The 22643-nt window shown below is 54.8% G+C and overlaps 3 protein-coding genes across 5 annotated transcripts in view; 1 reads left to right on the forward strand and 2 right to left on the reverse strand.

Annotated features, from left to right (window-relative positions):
• The first annotated feature begins 1 nt into the window (after nt 1).
• Nucleotides 2-3525, forward strand: LRRC14 (leucine rich repeat containing 14). Of its 2 annotated transcripts, XM_068161121.1 has the most exons (4): nt 2-253; nt 826-1147; nt 1343-1978; nt 2597-3525. In XM_068161121.1, the coding sequence occupies exons 2-4, from the start codon at nt 834-836 to the stop codon at nt 3168-3170; spliced, it is 1524 nt and encodes a 507-aa protein (XP_068017222.1). In that variant the 5' UTR covers nt 2-253; nt 826-833; the 3' UTR covers nt 3171-3525. The 2 variants fall into 2 exon arrangements, with proteins under 2 accessions (XP_068017222.1, XP_068017223.1); XM_068161122.1 differs by lacking the exon at nt 2-253 and having other exon boundaries at nt 585-1147.
• On the reverse strand, nt 3521-5964 carry CUNH8orf82 (chromosome unknown C8orf82 homolog). Its single transcript, XM_068161123.1, has 3 exons — nt 5766-5964; nt 5550-5598; nt 3521-4490 (listed from the first exon to the last, which is right to left on the reverse strand). The coding sequence occupies exons 1-3, from the start codon at nt 5904-5906 to the stop codon at nt 4009-4011; spliced, it is 672 nt and encodes a 223-aa protein (XP_068017224.1). The 5' UTR covers nt 5907-5964; the 3' UTR covers nt 3521-4008.
• Nucleotides 5965-6876: 912 nt separating this feature from the next.
• Nucleotides 6877-22643, reverse strand: part of ARHGAP39 (Rho GTPase activating protein 39) — a 107447-nt gene continuing 91680 nt past the window's right edge. The window contains exons 4-11 of one of the 2 annotated variants that reach the window (XM_068161127.1): nt 20346-21753; nt 18388-18949; nt 14904-14996; nt 13102-13175; nt 11921-12120; nt 11377-11468; nt 11121-11290; nt 6877-10314 (exon numbers count right to left, since the gene is read on the reverse strand). In XM_068161127.1, coding sequence (XP_068017228.1) covers nt 10120-10314; nt 11121-11290; nt 11377-11468; nt 11921-12120; nt 13102-13175; nt 14904-14996; nt 18388-18949; nt 20346-21753 — 2794 coding nt within the window. In that variant the 3' untranslated portion in view covers nt 6877-10119. The remainder of the gene's footprint in view (nt 10315-11120; nt 11291-11376; nt 11469-11920; nt 12121-13101; nt 13176-14903; nt 14997-18387; nt 18950-20345; nt 21754-22643) is intronic. The other variant, XM_068161128.1, reaches the window with a different exon arrangement.

The following is a 22643-nucleotide window of genomic DNA, read 5'->3' on the forward strand; positions in this document are numbered from 1 at the left end:
GGACTGGCCTAGGAGGGGACTGGCCTAGGAGGGGACTGGCCTAGGAGGGGACTGGCCTAGGAGCGGCCTGGCCTAGGAGCGGCCTGGCCTAGGAGGGGACTGGCCTGGTCTAGGAGCGGCCTGGTCTAGGAGCGGCCTGGCCTAGGAGGGGACTGGCCTAGGAGCGGCCTGGCCTAGGAGCGGCCTGGCCTAGGAGGGGACTGGCCTAGGAGCGGCCTGGCCTAGGAGCGGCCTGGCCTAGGAGCGGCCGTGAGTGAGTGAGGGGCGGTGGGGATCTCCATCTGGGGGGGCGGGGGAGATCGTCGCGATTGTAACGGGGGGAAGTGGGTTAGAGGGGCTGTGGGGCGTTCCTGCGAGGGTAAGAACCGCGTTAGGAGAGTACGGGGAGAACTGGGTTGGCGGCGCGGCCCCTGTAGTGGGGGAGGGTGGATTATGGGGCTGTGGGGAGTCCGTGTAATGGGTGGGCTGGGTTTGGAGGGTCCCTGACATGAGGGGAGCTGCGTTGGGGGGAGGGGGGGGGAGGTGTGTCCCTGTAATGGGGTAACTGGGTTAGGGGGGCCCAGCGATGGGGGGGAACTGGATTATAGGGGTGTTGGGTGTCCCCATAATGGGAGGGCCAGGTCTGGGAGGAACTACTTGGGTTAGGGATCCTGCCCCTTTGTTGGGGGTCTCTACCCTCCTGCCATGGGCCCCTGTGGTGTGTGGATGTCTTGGCTCAGGGGTTACCACGAGACTGACTTTTTGCCGTAAGGCCACCCCACGACCCGAGCAAGGCTTCCCTCCCAGCCTCACCAGCAACTTGTGTCCTCCCCCCCTCACTGCCAGGTGCCAGCATGGACTCCTTGTTGTTCCTCTGCGCTCGCCGCTTGGTGAGCCACGAATCCGACTTCCGCCGCACCCTCAGCACCCTCCCCAGCGAGCTCTACCCTGTCCTCTTCAGCGCTGCCTTCTTGGACAGCCGCACCTTGGTGGTGCGGGATTTGGTGGCCGCTTGGCCCTTCCCAGTCCTCAGCTTCCAGCGGTTATTGGCTCACCTGGACCATCACCTTCAGCATCACCCCAAGGGGCTACCGAGGAAGCTCTGTGTCCAAGCTACCATCTTGGCCGTTGTGGCACATCTCCACCAGATGTTGGAGGAGCCTGCGAGGTGGGTGCCAAACTCTTGCCAGGATGGGCAGGAGACATTTTCTTCCTCCTGAGGGATATGGAGGTGCCCTGGAGCTGGTGGTGGGAAGATGTTGGTGAGGTTGGGGGGAAAGCAAACCCAATACCCTCACCTTGCCTTGGGCTGGGGGGAGGCTGATGGTTGCCCCTGTCTCACCGGTTCCTTCTTGTTGTTCAGCGAGAGGCGGTGCTGCCTGCGGGTGCTGGACATGATGGATCTGCCGGACGACGACGCCCGTGGTGGCCCAGAAGGGATGAGCCTGTGGTCTGGCACTGTGGCTTTAGCCAAAGCTTGTCTGGAGGTCTCCAAGCACCAAAACGAGCACCTGAAACGTGGCTCCAAACGTTTGAAAGGTCCCTCGGGAGCTTTGGAGGCTCCACAGCCCTTCGGCGTGGAGATCCGCGCTGACCTCTTCGTCAACAGCACGTCCTTCGCCGTCCTACGAGATGCTCTGCAGGCCAACGCCACCTGCTTGCTGCGCCTCAGGTGCAGGGACTTCCACGCCGAGGAGCTGTCTGTGGGCAGCACCGTGACCCTGCTGGACTCCCTGGACGCCTGTGGCGTGCGGCGCATCGATCTCCGCTTCAACAACCTGGGACTCTCCGGCCTCTGCGTGGTCTTGCCACACCTCACCAGGTTCCCCAACCTCCTCAGCCTTCGCCTGCCCTACAGCAACGTTGATGTGCGGAGGTTCGTGTCGGGGACGGATGCCAGCCTCCGGCGGCTCGCCGGCCAGCTGGGGAGTTTGCTGAGGCTCAAGGAGCTCAACTTTGGGTCTTCCAGGCTTTCAGGGAACCTCCAGTACCTTCTCAGGTAAGGTTTTGGTAGAGCTGGTCCTCAACTGGCTCTTTTCATAGAGTCATCTTGGTTGGAAAAGGCCTCTGAGAGTCCAGCCTTCAACCCAACACCACCATGGCCCCAAGTTCCACAGCCACGTTTCTTGAACACCTCCAGGGATGGTGACTCCACTATTTCCCTGGACAACCTGTTCCAATGCCTGACCTCTCTTTCACACCATGATGAGGGAATCATCCCCATGATGAGGTTTAATCCATTAGTGTGGTGCCATCTTTGGTGTGAGCTCACAGCTCCTTCTTGGTTAAGGTTTTGGTGGAGTTGGTCCTCAGCTTGCTGCTTCCATGCTGTGGTGGGATGGGACCCAGGTGGATTTGCCTTTGGCAATCTGGGGATCATCTCCATGGTGAGATTTATCTATCAGTGGGTCCATCCCAGCATGGTGCCAGCTTTGGTGTGAGCTTATGGCACCTTCTCAGGCTTTTGGTGGAGCTGGTCCTCACCTTGCTCTTTCCGAGCCGCGGTGGGGAGCGACGCGGGTGGCAATCTGGGCATCACCCCCATGATGAGGTTTAATCCATTGGTGGGTCTGTGCCAGCTTTGGCGCGAGCTCACGGCACCTTCTCACCCTGGCAGTGACCTGCAGACTCCCCTGGAGAGCCTGGAGCTGGCTTTTTGCTCCCTGCTTCCCGAGGACCTCAACTACCTTCGGAACAGCTTCCACGCTCCGGCGCTGCGGAAGCTGGACCTGAGCGGCCACGATTTCACTGAAGCTCTGCTCCAACCTCTGCGGCAGCTCCTGGAGAGGATCTCAGCCTCGCTTCTCCACTTGGACCTGATGGAATGCCGGCTGACAGACTCCCAGCTGGACGAGCTGCTGCCGGCGCTGTGCCGTTGTTCCCAGCTGCGGTGCTTGGGGCTTTTTGGCAACCTCTTCTCCACGACAGCGCTCAAACTCCTGCTGGAGAAGACCGTGGTGCTCCCCTACCTTCGCCTCGTCATCTACCCCTACCCCCTGGACTGCTACATCACCAACCACCTGCGGCCCCCCTCGGGCTCTGGCTGGTTCTTTGAGGACGCGGTGGACAGGGCGCGTTTTGCTGCGGCCAAGGCCGAGTTCTGCAAGCTGCTGGTGAAGCTTGGTAGATCTGATGCTGTCTGGACCAGCAGCCTGCCTCGGCACGGGGCCTCTGACTACTTTGACTTGTAGCTTGGTGACTGCGGCGTCCCCGTGTGTCTTGCCTCTCCTATCTTTGGTGTCTCCCTCCTCATCCTGGTGCTTTTTTGCACCATCTCACTGTTGCTGGCACGGATTCCCCTGGCAGTGCCTCGCTGCAGGTTGAGGCCACCGTGTGCCAAGCAGTGACCCTGGTTCAGCAGCACAAGGACTCTGGTTAATAAAGTTCCCACCAGGCAGGAGGTGATGTGGTGACCATGGTGCTGCGAAGGGGCAGACCCCATGGGAATGCTGTGCTCCTGCCTTGGCACCCCCAAACCCCTCCTGTACCCCACATCCTGGGGAGTTCTTGGTGTTGAGTAAATGACAAAGCTCGGCCAAAGGGGAATTCAGTGAGTCTTTAATGGGGGTTATGGTCACTGTGGTGGCACCCATGGTGCCGTGGCAGCACTCACAGCACTGTGGTGGCACCCACTATGGCAGCATCCACCCACCATCATGGCACCCACCATGCAGCACCCACCCCATCATCATAACACCCATGAGGGCAGTGCCCACCTTATCAGGGCAGTATCCACCCCACCATGGTAGCATTCAACCATCATCTCACCTACCAGAGCAGTACCTGGCCCACCTTGGTGGCATCCACTGTGCCAGCACCATATCACCATTGTGGCACCCACCATGACAGCAACCTCCCTACCACTGTGGCACCCACCATGACAGAACCCACATCATGGTGGCATGTTCCATGGTGGCACCCACCGTGCCAGCACCCACCCCACAGCACCCTCTCTTCCATCGTGACCCGGTGCCAATCTCCACCACCCCTCACCACAAAGCTGCCGGTGACATTTGGGACGCCCCCACCTCATCCCTGCCGCGGTGCCAGGGGCACAGCCGCTGTCTCCTCATCTCCATTGGCACCCAACAGTGGCAGCAACTCCCCGGTGAGCAGGTACCGCTGCCCCTCCCAGTTGAAATGCGTTGGGGGCTGCTCAGGGCCCTGCTCATACTGGAAACAGGAGCTCCACTCCACCGCCAGCGCTGACCTCACCAGGCCCACGCCGCCCGCTCTGGCCGGCGCTGGGTGGTAGAGCCGCCCGTTCCCCGGTGCCATCGCCAGGCTCTGCGGCTGGAAGGGCACCGCCAGGCTCTGGCCGCCGCCGCAGTAGGAGAGGAGCTGGCTGGCGTTGGGGCCGGGCAGGAGCTGGGTGAAGACCAGGGGTCGGTCCTCGCAGCGCAGGAAGTTGCGCTCGCGGCCGCAGCGCGACAGGAAGGGGAAGTGGCTCTCGTAGCGCCCGCTGCGGTTGGGCTCCAGCCGCTTGAAGAAAAAGCTGAGGAAGGCCACATCTGCAGGGGAGAGAGGGGTGGAGGCACCTCACCAACCTGCCCCACCCAGGGGGAATTCAACCCCAGTGGGGAAGGGGGGCTTGGTGGTGGGAGATCATTTCAGGGCATAGTTTGGTGATGGGACCCCACTTCAGGGGGTTATCTGGTGCTGGGATGCCGTGTTGGGGTGGTCTTACAGTGGTGGGATGCCACGTTGGGAGATCATTTGGTGATGGGACATAGTTTGTGGGGGTTGGTTGGTGGTGGGACCCCGTTTTAGGGAGTCATTTGGTCCCCAATTAAGGCACAATTAAAATCAGACCGAATTAAGGATGGGATCCTAATTAATGCTGGATCTCAGCTAAGGATCAGACCCACATTAAGAATCAAATCCAATTATGAATCAAATCCCAATTAAGAATCAGATCCCAATTATGAATCAAATCCAATTAAGAATCAGATCCCAATTATGAATCAAATCCCAATTATGAATCAAATCCAATTAAGAATCAGATCCCAATTAAGAATCAGATCCCAATTAAGAATCAGATCCCAATTAAGAATCAGATCCCAATTAAGAATCAGATCCTGAGATCTCAGCTCAGGATCAGATCCTGATTAAAGACTGGATCTCAGTTAAAGATCAGACCCCAGCTAAGGATCAAACCCCAGTTAAGGATTGGGTCCTGAGATCTCGATGATATTCTGACTAAAGGTAAGATGCCAATTAAGACTAATTAAGCATCATAAAGGAACCTCACAATCAGCCTGCAGTTAAGGATCAGCTCCCAGTCGAGTATCACAATAGGATTAAGGATGGGACCCCAATTAAAGATGAGACCCCAACGAAGGCTTTAATCCTGATAAGGATCAGACCCTAATTAAATCTTAGACCTTGACTGAGGACAAGACTTTAATTAAGGCTTCCATCCCGATTGAAGATGAGACCCTAATTAGGGCTCCTATCTCAATTAGTGCTCACCCCTCGCTTATCAACAGCAGCCCCATTAAGGGCCAGGAGGAGCAAACCCGTGGCAGGGAAATCAGCGATTTTGGGTCATTCCGGGGGAGTGGTTCTACCTTTGAAGCAAGTGATGAAATTCTTCACTTTGGTGTCATCCAGGAAAAGCTGCAAGAAATGGGCAAAGACCCCTCAAAACCCCGTTCCGGCCAGCAGCCGGCTCTCCCCCTCCGAGGACCCCCCGGCTCCGGCCCCGGGAGGCAGCGGGGCCGCTGCTGAGGTTGAGGCGGAAGGCCGTGGCCAGGCCCGCAGCGGGGCTGGTCGGGTCGCGGTACCTGCCCCTGATGATCGATGTAGTAGAAATACTCCCGGATCCGCGGCTCGGGGCTCTGCCCTTGTTGGTAAACCAGCCCGGGCGCCGCCGTCCCGTAGGCCCTAGGGAGGAGGCGAAAGTAACGGGCCGCTCGTATTGTCATGGTGGTAGCGGGCCCGGGGACCGGAAGTCATGCCGGAAGTGGCGCCCTGATGGACCGCTCCGGGTGGAACCTGTTGCCCGCCGGAACCCAGAGCCCCCATAGACACCCACAGACTATAGACACACAGAGCCCCCTATAGACACCCACAGACTATAGACACACAGAGCCCCCATAGACACTCAGAGCCCCCTATAGACACACAGACTATAGACACTCAGAGCCCCCTATAGACACCCAGAGCCCCCTATAGACACATCCCCTGCAGGGATCCTGAGCCCCTACAGATAACCACAACCCCTTGTGGCATATTGGGGTCTATAGGTGCGTGTGGTTGCCCATATATCCCCCATAAGGGATGCACTGGCCAGGCTGGGGGCTCTACAGACCCCCATGGGGGATGCACTGGCCAGGCTGGGGGCTCTACAGACCCCCATGGGGGATGCACTGGCGAGGCTGGGGGCTCTACAGACCCCCATGGGGGATGCACTGGCCAGGCTGGGGGCTCTACAGACCCCCATGGGGGATGCACTGGCGAGGCTGGGGGCTCTACAGACTCCCATGGGGGATGCACTGGCGAGGCTGGGGGCTCTACAGACTCCCATGGGGGATGCACTGGCGAGGCTGGGGGCTCTACAGACCCCCATGGGGGATGCACTGGCGAGGCTGGGGGCTCTACAGACCCCCATGGGGGATGCACTGGCGAGGCTGGGGGCTCTACAGACCCCCATGGGGGGATGCACTGGCGAGGATGGGGGTTCTACAGACCCCCATAGGGGATGTATGGCCTGGGGGAGCTTCCATAGTGGGGTATGACCCATATATGCCCCTACAGGGCTTGTATGGCCTGGGTGGGGGGGTGCCGAGTTCCCTATGGACCATACAGAGCACCCTGCAGGCCCTTATAGCCTCTACAGAGCCCCCACCTCCCCAGCCCTCCCCCCGCCCCAGGGACCGCGCTGCTCTCCATAGGTCGTCTCCATACGTTGCTTTATTCACACGCCGGGATTGGTGGGTTTGGGAGGGGTTAGGGAGGGGTGGGCGGGTCTTCTATACATCCCCCAATCAGAAGGGCCCCCCCTCCCCTTACGCCACGCCCCCAGCCCCCCGGGGCGGGATCGGGGGGGGTGGGAGGGATGTTTTTTGTCCCTTATAGAATTTTTTCTGCCTTTTAAAACAATAAATAAACCCAAAATGGGGCAAAAAGGGACTGAAACGGGGGCTGGGGGGGGGGGGGGGTTTAATGAGTGTTACTTAACTGGAAACTGGGGGGGGGGGGGAGTAGGAACCCCCCTGGCACCGTGTTTTTGTGTGTCCCCCCCATCCCCTGGCAGTGAGCAGAGCTGGGAGGTAGCGTTGGGTGACCCCTCCAAACTCTGGGGACCACCCTCCTTTCTGGGGGTACCCCCATTTGTGGACATCCTCCACCTTGGGTGACCCCCTCAGCCCTGGGGTGCTCCTACCTGGGGGACCCCTCTCACCTTGGGGACTCCTCTCCCCTCACACCTTGGGGACCCCTACTTTGGGTGCTGCAACCTTAGGGACTCCCCCTTCTGGAGACAGGCCCCTGGGGATGAACCTGCACCCCACCCCCATATTTTGGGTGCCCACAACTCTAGGGACCCCCTCCCACTCAGACCCAGGGTTCTTGGGACCACCCTGGAGACTGCACCCCACCATCCTGGGTGCCCCCCACCCTGGGGTGCTCCTGCTCTGGTGCCCCCCAATCCTGAGGACCACCCATTCTGGTGACTCCCCCATCTCTGGGGACCCCCCATCTTGGAGACTCCCAATTTGGGGTGACCCCCAATCCCTCTCCCCCTCCCAGGGACTTTTCCCTCTGGGGACCACCCTGGAGTCACTCCCCCCCTTCATCTTGGGTGCCCCCCACCCCAGAGTGCTTATGCTCTGATGACCCCCAACCCTGAGGACCCCTATTCCAGGACCTCCCCATCTTGGAGATCCCCACTTGGGGGACATTCCCCCCTGCCCAATTGCTTAATTAGGGGGGGTCCTAATTAATAACTCCTATAGATCTCGATCCTCTGATGGGTGCCTATGCAGCAGGTGCCACCCACCTGCCCAATGGGTGCCCACCATGGTCCCACTTGGCCCTGAAGGCACTTGGGGGGCATCTGTGGGGTGGGGGACACCTCCTAGATGGGGTGTGGGGGGGTTCCAGTGGTGGGAATGGGAGAGAATGAGAGGAGGTCAGGTGGGTGGTGCAGTGCAGGAGGAGCAGGAGATGATGATGGGTGCCAAGGTAGGTCCAGGAGGACCTGATGATGGGTGCCAAGATGTGTCTAAGAAGACCAGGAGATGATGGGTGGGCCAGGAGCAGGAGATGAGTACCAAGATGGGCTGAGCAGCTCTTGGAGGAGATGATGGGTACCAAGATGGGTCTAAGAGGCCCAGGACATAACAAGTTAACCAGGAGCAGAAAGAGATGTGTGCCAAGGTGGATTTGAACAGGACCTGGAGGAGATGATGGGCCCCAGGATGGGTTTAAGGAGATCAGGAGATGATGGGTAGACCAAGAGCAGGAGGAGAGGGGTGCCAATGTGGGTTGGACAGGACCAGGAGGAGATGATGGGAGATGACCCAAGATGGGTCCAGTAGGGTCAAGCACAGATGAGGGGCACCAAGATTGGTTGGGCAGGACCTGGAGGAAATGAGTGCCAAGACAGATTGGTCAGGACCTGGAGAAGATGATGGGGACTGAGATGTGTCCAGGAGGACAAGGAGGTGATGAATGCCAAGATGAGTTGGCCAGGAGAATGAGATGAAGGGCACCAAGATGGGCCCAGTAGAGTCAAGCAGAGATGAGGGGCACCAAGATGTTGGGCAGGACCAGGAGATGATGAGTGCCAAGGTGGGTTCAGGATCTGGAGATGGGTGCTGAGATGGGTGCCAGGATTGGTCCAGGAGAACAAGATGATGGGTGCCATGATGGGCTGGCTAGGAGCAGGAGGATGGGCACCAAGATGGGTCCAGGAGGAGCAGGAAATGATGACCCAAGATGGGTTGACCAGGAGCAGGAGATGACAGGCACCAAGATGGGCCCAGCAAGGTCAAACAGAGATAATGGGCACCAAGATAGGTCCAGGAGGAGCAGGAAATGAACACCAAGATGGGTCCAGGAGGAGCAGGAAATGATGACCCAAGATGGGTTGACCAGGAGCAGGAGATGACAGGCTCCAGGATGGGCCCAGCAAGGTCAAACAGAGATCATGGGCACCAAGATAGGTCCAGGAGGAGCAAGAGGAGATGATGGGAGCCAAGATGGGTCTGGCAGGAGCAAATGAAGACGATGGACACCGAGATGAGTCCAGCAGGGCCATGCAGAGATGATGGGTGTCAGGATGGGTCTTTAAAGGCCAGGAGCAGATGATGTGTCCTGTGATGAGTCCAGCAAGGCCAAGCAGCCCTGATGGGTTCTGAGACAGGTCTGGTGGTGCCAACACATGGTGAGATGGGTCCCTGCCCAGCTCCTCCAGCACCCCATGGTGGACAACCAACCCTGGATTGGGACAACCACAACTCCCTAAGGTGCCCCCCAGCACCCACCCCTTGGAGCACCCAGCTCCACCATCAGATGCCCCCAGCAGTGTCCATGGACTGGGTCTCTCCTGGCACTGGGACGCTCTGGTGCTTGATGTTCCATGTTCTCCAAGCGCTCGACACCAACTCAGCTCAGCACTGATGTCTTCTCCAGGCCCTGGATACCCTCCCTGCCCCACGGCTGCCCCACAGCTCTGCTCTCAGCCAGAGACCCAACCCCAATGGAGACAGTGGAGCTCCTGTTGATGGGGACATGGTCCCATTGGATGGGTCTCCTCCATCTTCTTCCAACCTCCCTGGTCCTCCACATTGTCACCCGCCGCCACCCACAGCCACGCAGGACATGCAGGACGGAGACATCGCCCATCCCCACGGTGGATGCTGCTATCCCTGGAGACCTCCCAAGCGGCCAATCCCTCCGAGGAGGTGGGCAGTGAGGTGGCCAGAAGGTCACCATGGGGCTTCAGGAACCGTCCCATGTCCTGCCGTAGGACAAGTTGGATGGGGATGGAGATGGGCACGAGCCACCTGGCCCCCTCCTGCAGGGTCCCTGCAGAACCTTGAGGAGCACAGGTTCTGCGCTCCTCAACCCGGCTGGGGTCGGAGGGGAGAGGACTCCTGGGCGGGGCAGGGCGGGGCCGGTGGGTGGCGGCTGCTATAGGACGCCCTCCATGAAGCTGGTGTCGAGGTGCTGGATGAGGACGCGGATGAAGGACATCTCCTTGCGCGTGTTCTCGAAGATGATCCGCGGGTCGTCCGACTGGCAGCGCAGGCAGTTGGGGGCCATCACCATGGCCAGGTTATTGACGTCCATCTTGGTGACGGCCACGTTGGCTGGCTGCACGAACACCTGGGCACGGGAGGAGGAAGGGGATGGTTGAGGAGGTGGGTGGAGAGACCGAGCAGACCTCCCGACGGGCAGATGAGATCACAGCATCACCAAGGTTGGAAGAGACCTCAAGGATCATCGAGTCCAGCCTGTCACCACAGACCCCATAACTAGATCATGGCACCAAGTGCCACATTCGATCCCCTCTTGAACACCTCCAGGGACAGTGACTCCACCACCTCCCTGGGCAGCACATTCCAATGACAAACGACTCTCTCAGTGAAAAACTTTCTCCTCACCTCCAGCCTAAACTTCCCCTGGGGCAGCTTGAGACTGTGTCCTCTTGTTCTGGTGCTGGTTGCCTGGGAGAAGACACCAACCCCTTCCTGGCTACAGCCACCTTTCAGGTAGTTGTAGAGGGCAATGAGGTCTCCCCTGAGCCTCCTCTTCTCCAGGCTAAACAACTCCAGCTCCCTCAGCCTCTCCTCACAGGGCTGTGCTCAAGGCCTCTCCCCAGCCTTGCTGCCCTTCTCTGGGCACATTCAAGTGTCTCAATGTCCTTCTTAAACTGAGGGGCCCAGAACTGGACATAGTACTCAAGGTGTGGCCTAACCAGTGCAGAGTCCAGGGCACAATGACTTCCCTGCTCCTGCTGGCCACACTGTTCCTAATGCAGGCCAGGATGCCCTTGGCCTTCATGGAGATGAGGGGCACCGAGGTGGCTAACCCCCAAAATCAACTTGAGGAACCCAAAACTACCTCAAGAGCAGCACCCGGGGTGGGAGGTGGCCGCAGGGAGTGGGGAGCCGGGGAGGTGCTGGTGGTACCTGTAGGAAGCGGATGAGGTAGCACAGCACCATCTTGTTGATCCTGGGCAGAGAGTGGACAACCGCGATGGCCGCCTCGGGGTTCTCGTAGTGGGTGATGCACTGCTCGTAGAACTCGTGAGGGATCAGAGGCTCCTCCAGCTCCCGGTACCAGAGCTTCAGCAGAGAGGCTGGGGTGGAGAAGATGAAGAGATGTGAGACCTGCTGGATGAGGGACCTGATCTTGCACCCCCATAGGACATCTCCAAGGTCCTACCAGGAACGTGGGGGTCCTCCAAGCCGGTGGGGATCTTCCATTGGTCCACCTGAAGCTTGAGAGCGTTGACCTCGTCGATGTCACCAGGGACTCTGCAGAAGGGAGGAGATCTTGGTCCCCAACTGAGAGATGGGGACCCACCTGCAGGGTTTTGAGGTTCTCCTTGGTGCAAGTGGGACTCAAGGAGAGCCAAGAGGGGACATCAGGTGGGGATGGAGCCATGTTGGGACATGGTTGTTGCCCCATAGGGACATCTGGAAGCGTTGTAGGGCTAGGGGCTGTGTGGAGACCCCAAGGCAAAGACATTACTCTGGTGGGCACCAGAAAATGGGCATGACCCTGCTGTGGGCATGTTCTCACGGCCTTGGAGCAAGGAGAAGTTGAGTGGCTTCTCTCTGGCCCACAGGAGGAGAAAGACACTCCTGGAGACATAGGGAAGTGGCCAACTGCCCCATAACAAAGTGACTCCTTGTGGTTTCCTCCATGAGAAGCTGCAGGTTGTCACCATCTTGGGGGATCTCCTTGCAGCTGGGGATGGCTTTACCTGAAGATGCCCTCGGTCTGGTCCCCGTTGAGGGCCAGGACCTCCTCGGAGAGGCGGGTCTGCACCCAGGGCAGCTGCCGGTCAGGGTACCGCTCCTTCTGCATGGAGATGATGTCCTGCAGCGAGCTACCGAACATGGAAGGGTTGAAGACGGCGTTCTTGGCGTGACGGATCTCCTCGATGTTGGGTTTCTTCAAGCCCTGGGAGAGAGGAGAGGTCACCTCAGCCATCAGGGGATGTGGTTGGTGTCCTCACAGCCACGTGAAGGTCTTGCTCAATTCCCAGCACCCCCATGGCCAAGCTCCAGAGCTCAAAGCCGTGGTGTGACGATAGATGGAGCTATGGATGAACTCCAGCCAACTTGGCCAAGGTCTCCAGTGAGGGTCTGGTGGGAAGGTGCCTCCACCCACCATCTTGATTCCAGACCTGGAGACTCTTTCCATTGTGCTTGGTGGGACCTCCATGCTCTGCTATGGGACCATGGCCACACTGGAGCATCTACACCAATGAACTGTGTAGGGAGGAGGAAAACCCATGGCTCTGGGATGCTTCTGGACATCAGAAGCAGCGTGGTTGAAGTGGTGGCACCAGCACCTCTGGGTTCCTTCTCTGGTGGAGCAGGTGGTTTGGTGACAGGAGGGCACTCCCCACCAAGCAGGATACATGGTTGGCTATGGGAGGATGGAGAAGGGATGGATGGAGCAGAACTGTGTGGTGGGATGGAGAAGAGTTGGACACAGTGGGCATGTACATGGTGGAATGGAGAAGAGATGGATGGAGCAGATGTGTGTGGTGGGATGGAGAAGAAGAGATGGCCACGGTGGATGTGTGGTGACATGGAGAAGAGATGGCCACAGTGGACATGTGTGGTGGGATGGAGAAGACATGGATGCAGTGGATGTGTGCATGGTTGCATGGGGAGGAGACTGACACAATGGACATGTATGGTGGGATAGGGAAGGTCCTTAGAAGGTCCCCAGAGGTCCTGCAGTGATGACCAAACCACCTTGGAGATGCCCAGAACATCCTCCCCACAGACCTAGCCCAAGCTACTGCACTTTCTACTGCTCTCCAGCTTCACCTCTCCTCCTCCAGACCCCATCCCTAAAGCCCAGCAGCCCCTGTGGTGGTCCTGGCTGGTGGGGTGGCCACCCTCTCCAAGCCCAAGGGTTGGACCATACCTTCTTGGCTCCTGTCAGAGCTGCCTTCTGCAGCTTGTTGTAGCAGTACTTGGCGTAAGTGCTGATGGCCACCCCTGGAAGAGAAAGCAGGAAGAGGTCATGAAGTTATCATAGGGTTAGTCTTGGAGAGGTCATGACTGGTCTTGGTGGTGGTCTGTCCCCTGCCATGAAGGTGAAGCTCCTTGGGAAGGGTTTTGAGAAGGACAAGGCGTCCCCCTGCCCCTGCGACCCTTCTTCTAGGGATTATCCCTCACAACTCAACTTGCTCCTCAAGAGTCTCAGGAGCCTGGAGAACCCACGTCCTCCTATCCACCAAATGTGGAGCCCTGGAGTCACCTTTGTTCCATCCTCTTTGGTGGCCTTGTGCAGGGATGTCCCAGCTTTTGGGCCCATGGTTTCCACCTTCACCTCCCCTCCACCATCCAGCTTCTCCTCCCGATGCCACCACTTCCACCTTCACCCCTCTCCTCACCATCTGCCCCCTCCCCCTGATTGTTCTTCAACTAGGAGATGCCACTTTGAACCCTTGGAGCATCCTCATGCTGCCAACAGTCTCATCCCAAGGCAGATGCTCCAACATCCTGTGGCCAAGAGCCCCAAGGACCTGGTGGTACCTTCTGGAGCACCCCAGAAGATGGGTGATGTCCAGGTTTGGGTGACCTCAAATCTGGTGCCCAGTCATAGACTGGTTTGGGATGGAAGGGACCTCTGAAGGTCATCTAGTCCAACCCACCTGCAGTGAGCAGGGACATCTTCAACTAGATCAGATCTTGGGAAGCAGCCCAGGAGATGGTTGTTTGCTTGGGTGGTGAGCTCACCTTGCTGGCTCATGTCCCATTTGTCACCTCCTGGTGTCTCCAGGTCCTTCTCCTCTCTTCCAACCTTCATCTCCCAGCCCATATGGTGATGGGGGTTGCCCTGACCCAGGTGCCCTTGGCCTGGTTGAATCTTATGAATTTCACTTGGGCCCCACTCCTCTACCTTGTCCAGGTCCCCCCAGGGTGGGTCAACCCCACCACTCAGCTTGGTGTCACCTCCAAACATGCTGATAGAACACTTGCTCCCAGCCTCTGTGTTGTTGATGAAGATACTGACCAACGACCAGGACTGGCAGACACTGCTGAAGCCATTTCTTGAGGTCTTCCACCTCTCCAGCTCCAGCTCCTAGCCCTAGCCTCATCTTGTGGTGGAAACCTCATGGTTCCAGCTGGGACATGGAGCCTTTGCCCCTGAGGGACGCCAGGAAAGGGGCTGATCCCAGGTGTCCTCACCCCAGTGGTGGTGGCTGGGCGCTGAGGACCATGAGTGTCCACCCTGGGGTCACTGAGGAGAACCTGGGGCAGCTTCTGAGGGCCTTCAAGTGGTGAGACACTGACCTACCAATTCAGGGGGATTCTAGAGTGTTCTGGGGTTAGTTTGGGTGATTTGGGGCTGGTTTGGGGTTAGTTTGGGGTTGTTTTGAAGTGTTCTAGGATTATTTGGGAGTATTTTGGGGTTAGTTTCAGTTATTTTGGAGCATTTTGTGATGTTTTAGGATACTTTGGGACCTTTGGGGGTGGTTTTGGATTAAGCTGGGCGATTTGGGGGTGTCTGGGGTTAGTTTGAGTTATTTTGGAGTTATTTCAGGTTTTTGGGGGGGTGTTGGGGTTAGTTTGGATGACTTTGGGGATGTTTTGAGCTATTTTGGGTTGATTTTGCGGTGTTTTGGGATCCGTTTGGGGTGTTTTGGGGTTGTTTGTTTGGGGGTATTTGGGGGTTGTTTTGGGGTGTTTGGGTGTCGGGGTGGGGGGTGGTGGCCCTACCCTGGTGCTGCGGGCTGGGGGCTCGCGGTTTCTTTCTCAATTTTGGCTTCTTCTGGTGGGTCCTGGCAAGGAGCTCTTGAATGTGCCGGAAAACTGGGGCGGGAGCGACGGGAAGAGCGGGAACGGAACGGGAACAGAACAGGAACGGCAGGGGCGGAAATGGAAACAGAAATTACAACGGAAATCAAAACGGCAACAAATGGCTGTGGGAGGACATCAAATACACAGGGGGTAAATGGGGGGGGGGGGGAACAATGGAAGTGGAAATAAAACCCAAAAAAGGAGATAAAAATGGTACAGGAAATAAAATAGGAAAAAAATAATAATAAATAAAAAAGGAAGTAAAGAATAATAAATAAAAGAATAATTAAATAATAATAAATAAAAAAGGAAATAGATAATAAATAAAATAATAAATAAAAATAAATAAAAGATAAAAGAATAAATAATAATAAATCAAAGGAAATAACTAATAATATAGAAAAGAATAAATAATAAATAAATAATAATAAATAAAAAAGGAAATAACTAATAAATAAAAGAATAAAGAATAAATAAAAGAATAAAGAATAAATAATAATAAATACAAGGAAATAACTAATAAATAAAATAATAAACAAAAATAAATAAAATAATAAATAATAACTAAAAAGGAAATAACTAATAATAAATAAAAGAATAAAGAATAAATAAATAATAATAACTAAAAAGGAAATAACTAATAATAAAAAGAATAAAGAATAAATAAATAATAAATTAAAAAGGAAATAACATAATAAATAAAGGAATAAAGAATAAATAAATACTAATAAATAAAAAGGGAAACAACTAATAATAAATAAAAGAATAAAGAATAAATAAATACTAATAAATAAAAAGGAAATAACTAATAATAAATAAAAGAATAAAGAATAAAGAAAAATAAATAAAAAGGAAATAAATAATAATAAAATAATAAAGAATAAATAATAATAAATAAAAGGAAAATTAATAATAAACACAATAATAAAGAATAATAAATAAATAATGAATGAAAAAGGAAATAACTAATAATAAATAATAAAAAAGGAAACAAAAATGCAAAATGTAAAGGAAAAAGATAAATAAAAAAAGGTGGAAATAGTTAAGAAGAGGATAAACTCAAATGGAAACTAAAAAGGAAATCAAATAAACTAAACATAAAGAGGATATTGAATAGCAATGAAAAAAAGATTAAAATGAAATAGATTAAAAAATTAAAAAGAAAAGTTAAAATAAAAATTAGATTTGAAATAGTAAAAGGGAAATTAAAGCAAAAATTGGATAAAATAGCAATGGAAAAGGAAATCTGAAATAAAACCAAATAAAATAAGCCTCTGTAAAAAGCAATAAACCCAACAATAAATAAAACAAACTGAGCAAGTAAAAAAAAAACAATCAGGATAAAATCAAAGTGAAATTAAAAATAAAAGGCAAGGAAAATAAATCAGAAAAAGGAAAACGAAGCTGAAAGATCAACAAAACTGAATGTATGAAGTGAAATGAAACTCAAATGGAAATGAAACTGAAATACCCCTGAAAATAAAACTGAAATGACCTATAAACAAATTGAAACTGCAGCTGAAATGAATTGAAACCGGAAAACATCGCTCCCATGAAATGAAACCAAAGGAGGATGAACCTGAAACGGCACAAAGTAATCAAACAAGGCCCTGAGAACAGAACTGAAACAACACAAAGGGAAACGAAAACAAGACTGGAAATAGAAAGAAAGGAAAACAAAAGCGGAAGTGAAACTGAAGGCAAAGAAAAAATCCAAGAGAATAAAATGAGTAACACAAAAAGGAAGATCCAACTGCAACTGAAGCTGCAATGATACAACCAAAGGCAAACAAAACTGCAAACAAACAATCGATGGAACCCAAACTGGAGCTGAAGGCGGCAATGAACGCTGCAGGTGGCCGTGCCCAGTTGCCACCCCTGGCATCGGTGCCCAGCAGTCAGCTGCTGAGTGCCAGCGGCCAACCCGGGGCCAAACTGCAGGGAAACGAACGGAGACAAATGGGATGGAAACAATGAAACCAGCGGGGCTGAGCTGGGGGCACTGCTGGGGTGGAGCTGGCTGCAGGACCTCTCTGCTGCTGGGACCTTCTCCTGTTCCTCACCTCAGGTTCTTCACCACCGATGCGCTAAATCCAGTGTGAGCTCCACACCTCTGCTGCTGCCCAAGGTGTCCTCAGCCACCCCACCTGGACACCTCGCTTGGGTTCATCTCCTTTGTTCCCCAAGCTGGGCAGATCCACCGTGGCTCCGCATGTCCTCCATCTCTGATTCATGAGGAGCCAAAAGGCACCCAAAACCAACCAGAGCGGTTCTTCTGAAGCTTCTCAGACCATGGTGGAAACCTGTGACCTCCTGGACCTCCATCTCTGCTTTACCCACCACCCACTGCGAGATGTTGGGGCATCCAGCCACGCTGTGACCTCCTCCACCACCCCACAGCTTTACGCATGGACATGTCAATTGTATTAATCTCTATTCCTCAAGCTGAGCAGAACCACCATAGCTCCACATGTCCACACCTGGTGCATGAGGAGCCAAAAGGCACCCAAAACCAACTGGAGCAGTTCAGGCTCCATCTCCTGAAGCTGCTTGACCAACAATGCAAACAGAGGACCTTGTGGATCTCCATTGTCTGCCTTATCCACACACTGTGAGATTACACCAACCCATGCAACTCAGGCATGCCCAACCCTCCTGCTGGGCTGTGGGTGGCCAGCAGGCAGACTCAGGGTAGATACTGACCATCCCTGTGCCTCTGCCAGACCAGGTCCCATGAAATGGCACCAGCAGTTAAGAAGTAGGGATGGTCAAGCCCAGGAGAGGAGCTCCTACAATTCCTACCCATTTGGGGTCAAACAGCCCAAATTTATGTCTCTTCTATCCACCATGACCAAAAAGCACCTTGGAAGCTGGGGATCAAGCTGGTTCTCCTTCCATCATGGGCCTTGTTTTGATCCAAAGCTACTTGAGAATCCAGAATAAGCTTCTGGAGATGATGACAATCATGAAATCACAGAACCATAGAATGATTTGGATTGGAAGGGATCATCCTGGAGGTGGTGGACCTGAGGTTCATCCAGTTACCACCTCCAGTTCCCATTTTTAGTCCATAGAGCCCAACCCACAGAGGACTCAGAGGCCAGGAGAAGTGCAAAGACCTCCCTCTTATGGCCACCCAGAGCCAAGATGACACTGAGCCTGCAGGAAAGGCGTCAAAGCTCATTTTGTGTCATTTCACACTGGACTTCCACGTGCTAGGGAGGAAAAGCTGGTGGTGAAGGCACCACTGGGCTGGTGGCACCTCCTGGAGGCTGGTTGGATGAATTCCTCCCCACCTTTCAGTGAGGAGACTCAGGAAGGTGAGGAGGAAAAGGGCAAAATAATACTATGGGTTGGAAGGTCAGCAGAAGTCAAAGCCACCAGGCAGTGGTTTCTGTCTTACCTTTGGTGTCATTCACTGGATCCATGTGCCTGTAAATGTATCCTTCAAGGTAGGAATGGAATTTGGGAGTGGGTGGGAAAAAAGCCAGACAAATGGCCATGAGCTCCCAGCCCCTGGCCAGGCTCTCATAACGGAAGTTCTCGGTGGTCTGCCGGCACAGCTGGATGTAGAGCTCATCTCTCAGCCCCTGCATGCTCCAGCCTTTGGTGGCGATCTCCAAGGCCACGTTGAGTTGGTCCGTCTTGGCCCGCCGGTCCCCCATGTACATCTGAATCAGTTTAAAGATCTCACAAGCTTCCTTCTTGACGTTCCGGTCGTTGGTCATGATCATGGGCTTCTTGATGGACTCGCTGCTCCAGGCCAGCATGTTGGCTATGGACACCTTCCTACGGAAGAGCCCTTGGGTGTGCTTGTTGAAGTGCTTGGAGGCCCAGTTCTCAATGTCCGTCTCTGAGGAGGGCTTCCGTAGGTTGAAGGTGGGGAAGACACAGCTGGCACTAGGCATCATGTTCCTGGTCTGTCTGCTGCTCTCGAACTGGGCGCAAGCGCCGAGGTCCTCCGACTAGGAGACAACACCCAGGCGAGTCAGTGTCAGTGGTGGCTGCCAAACCAAGCAACCAACTGACCCACCAACAGACTGACCAAGCAATCAACTGACTGACCAACAAACCAAGCAACCAACTGACCCACCCCCAGACCGACCAAGCAATCAACTGACCAACAAAGCAAGCAAGCAAGCAAGCAATCAACTGACCAACCAACAAACCACCCAACCAAGAAAGCAAGCAACCAACCAATCAGCTGACCAACCAACAAACCAATCAACTGACCAACCAACAAACCACCCAACCAAGAAAGCAAGCAACCAACCAATCAGCTGACCAACCAACAAACCACCCAACCAGCAAAGCAAGCAAGCAAGCAACCAATCAACTGACCAACCAACAAACCACCCAACCAAGAAAGCAAGCAACCAACTAACCAATCAACTGACCAACCAACAAACCACCCAACCAACAAAGCAAGCAACCAACTAACCAATCAACTGACCAACCAACAAACCACCCAACCAACAAAGCAAATGAGCTGACCACCCACCCACCAACCCACCCACCAAACTAGCTAACCAACTAACCAACCAATCAGCTGACCACCCACCCATCAACCCAACCAACAAACTAGCTAGCTAACCAACCATCACAGCATCAAGAGTGACCCCATGCTCACACCAAAAGCTATGTCCTCTCCAAGGAGCTGCTCCTTAATCCCTGAATCCTGGGCAAGTGGACCCAGCTTGGCACCAAAGGCCAAGGTGGGTCATAGCACTAGTGGCATCAGGAGGGAGGAGACCAGTGGGTGAATAAGGGAAGCCACCCAGAAGCTGCTTTGGTGGACACCCTTTGCCTGGTTCCTCAGACTTCGCAGTCACAGACAGAAGAAGCTGGTGGCTTCTTCCACCAAGCAAAGGGTTGGAGCACCACAAGTACTTCAGGTACTGATGAGGAGACACCAACTCCCCCTAGTTAAGCCCTTCTCCCCAGAGCATGGTTGTTCAGTGACCACATACCCAGGAGGAGGTTGGTGGCTCCTGCAATGCATGAGCAATGTGCATGTTGTTCCATCACAAGACATGGACCTGTTGGAGCAGGTCCAGAGGAGGCCATGAAGATGACATGAGGGCTGGAACCCCTCTGCTGTGAGGCCAAGCTAAGAGAGTTGGGGTTGTTCAGCCTGGAGAAGAGAAGGCTACCACATGGTGTGGTCCTACCCCAATGCAGTGTGAGATCACCCTGAGGACCATCCTGTTTGATCTGCTGGAGGTTTAAACCAGCTTTACCAGAAGGAGTAGCTTTAAGAAGGATGGTGAAGTCAAATGGTGTGGTCTACCCCAACCTGGTGGAGTATACCATGTTGGTGGTGAAGCCCCCAGTGCTGAAGACACCTTCTGGGGATATTACCTGAGATGGATGCAGGTAGGGCTCAGGTGAAGCCAGGTTGGTTTGGACGGAAACGCTCTTCTCCAGCAGGATCTGAGGGAAACCCAACTTCTCAAAGGTGTTTCTCTTCCAGTGCTTGTTCTCCTGCTGTGCCAACGCCTCGTCCTCACTGAAGGCTCTCACCACAGGACCTGGCATGGGCAAAGGGAGGGCACCATCGCTCTCATAGCCCGACCCATCCTTCTGGGAGTCCCAGCTGCTCCGTTGCTTCATGTGGTAGTGAGCTTGTTGGGCTTCCCAAGCCAGGCGAGCTTGGGCCAAGAAGGGCTCGGGGAAGCCCCGTGCCGCCTCCGCCTCCACCGCTTTGCTCTCGGTACGGTTCATGGGTGACCTGTTGGGTGCCGGGGCAGCTCGCTCTTCACCCAACATTTGCTCCCCCAACACCTCCCGGTCCCCCGAGCCGTCGGTGGAGGCGGCGTTGGGTTCATGAGATAAGGAAGGCTTCCGGCTTTTCCTCTTTCTGGTGGAGGGCGAGTAACCAGTGGAGGACAAAGTGTCCTGCTGGCTGGACCATGACATGGAGTCCTCAGCCTGGGTCACTTGGCCACTTGTAGAACCAGGGCAGAAATCAGGTCCTTCCATACTGCTGTAGTCACCAGATTTGATCTCCAAACGTTGGTCGCGGACCAGACAAGGGCTGTGTTGGAGTGAGTAGGACCCACCGATGGGGTTGGGAGAATATTTGTGCCTCAAACCCGCCTTCATCTTGGGGCTAGAACCTGACTGCTCAACGTAGACCAACTGCCTGACGTACTCCTTGCCGGCGGGACTGTACTCCAAGCTCATGAAGCGGTCAGGACACTTCTGTTTGGTGAGGACCAGCTGTTGGTAGGGGGAGTTGGAGCTTTGTTTGGGTGACTGGAGGAAAGGATGAGGCTTCCTGATGGGTGACTTCTGTGGCGAACCAGCTTTGTAGCTCCCGCTAGCTTCGTACTGCATGTCCACGGGGGGCTCATCATAGATGGGAGCCTGGTACTCCATGGGAGGTTCTTCGTAGAGGGGAGGCTCGTAGGCATAGCGGGGAGAGGAAGGCTGGGACTCGCTGGAGTGTTTGCGGTGTTGGCTTTGCAGAGGAGAGCAGAAGGTGTCTCCTCGGCCAAGGAGGGGTGAGCAGCTCCCAACATGCTCAGCTCTCTTCAGGAAGGGTGATGGTTTCCTCTCTGGGAAGAAAACAGAGTTGTCGGCCTCTGGGGTGAAGGTTTGGAGGTTGGGTGATTGCTGGCCTCCTGAGGGCCGCCGCGAGCGGGTGCCTGGCGGGTTCTCGGGCGCGTAGCCGTTGCCCTGGTGCAGGAGGAAGCTGGGCTCGCGATCTGTCACCTTGATCAGCATCCGCTCCTTGGTGCCGGCGTTCCACCGCAGCGATGACGTCCTGAGGGGACAAACAGCGGCTAGTGACGGACGGACAAACACCCCTGTACTGCTGTCCTGGAACCCCTCTGAGACCCTCGGCAACAGCAGAACCCGAGGGATTGACACACCCAGGCATGGAGTCATGGAGCTGCTGAGGTTGGAAGAGAAGTTGAGATCACTAAGTCCAACCAGTGACCCAGCACTGCCGGGGCACCACCGAGCCATGTCCCTCAGCACCCCATTCCACAGCTGTGAAACCCTTCCAGGGATGGGGACTCCACCACTGCCCTGGGCAGCCTGGGCCAGGCCTTGACAACCCTTTGGGGGAAGAAATTGCTCCTCATGTCCAACATCAACCTCCTCTGGGGCAACATGAAGCCAGTTCCTCTTGGCCCAATGCCTGGGACAAGAGATCTCAGCTTCACCTGGCCCCAACCTTCTTTCAGGGAGTCATAAAGAGCCAAGTCTCCCCTCAGCCTCCTTTGACCCAGGCTGAACAACCCCGGGTCCCTCAGCTGCTCCTCACAAGTTCTCCAGACCCTTCTCCTTCCTCTCCAGACCCTTCCCCAGATCCCTTGCCCTTCTCTGGACACCTGCAGCCTCTCAAGGTCCTACTTGGAGTCAGGGGTCCAAACCTGATCCAAGACTCAAGGTGTGGCCTCCCCAGTGCCCCCAGTCCAGGGGGACCATCCCAGCTCCTGCTGGCCACACTGGGGCTGCTCCACTCCAGGCTGCTGGTGGCCTTTGTGGCCACCTGGGCACACACTGCCTTCTCTCCAGCCACTGACACCAACCCCCCAGGGCCTTTCCCACCAGGTGGTTTCCAGTCACTCTGCCCCAGCCTGGAGTCTTCCTGGGGTTGGTGGGACCCAAGGTCAGTACCTCTTGTCCTCTCATCTCCTTTTGCCC

The sequence above is a fragment of the Melanerpes formicivorus genome, unplaced genomic scaffold (genome assembly GCF_026170545.1).
Source record: "Melanerpes formicivorus ecotype bairdi unplaced genomic scaffold, bMelFor1.0.p_v2 SCAF_56, whole genome shotgun sequence".
Taxonomy (NCBI): Eukaryota; Metazoa; Chordata; class Aves; order Piciformes; family Picidae; genus Melanerpes; species Melanerpes formicivorus.

Excerpts from the sequence above, each read along its gene's own strand:
- LRRC14 (XM_068161121.1), top strand. The coding sequence starts at position 834 with ATGGACTCCTTGTTGTTCCTCTGCGCTCGCCGCTTGGTGAGCCACGAA. Across the intron at positions 1,148-1,342 it reads ATGTTGGAGGAGCCTGCGAG|CGAGAGGCGGTGCTGCCTGC; the intron begins GTGGGTGCCAAA and ends CTTGTTGTTCAG. Across the intron at positions 1,979-2,596 it reads AACCTCCAGTACCTTCTCAG|TGACCTGCAGACTCCCCTGG; the intron begins GTAAGGTTTTGG and ends TCACCCTGGCAG.
- CUNH8orf82 (XM_068161123.1), bottom strand. The coding sequence starts at position 5,906 with ATGACAATACGAGCGGCCCGTTACTTTCGCCTCCTCCCTAGGGCCTAC. Across the intron at positions 5,599-5,765 it reads ACATCGATCATCAGGGGCAG|CTTTTCCTGGATGACACCAA; the intron begins GTACCGCGACCC and ends CATTTCTTGCAG. Across the intron at positions 4,491-5,549 it reads TTTCATCACTTGCTTCAAAG|ATGTGGCCTTCCTCAGCTTT; the intron begins GTAGAACCACTC and ends TCTCCCCTGCAG.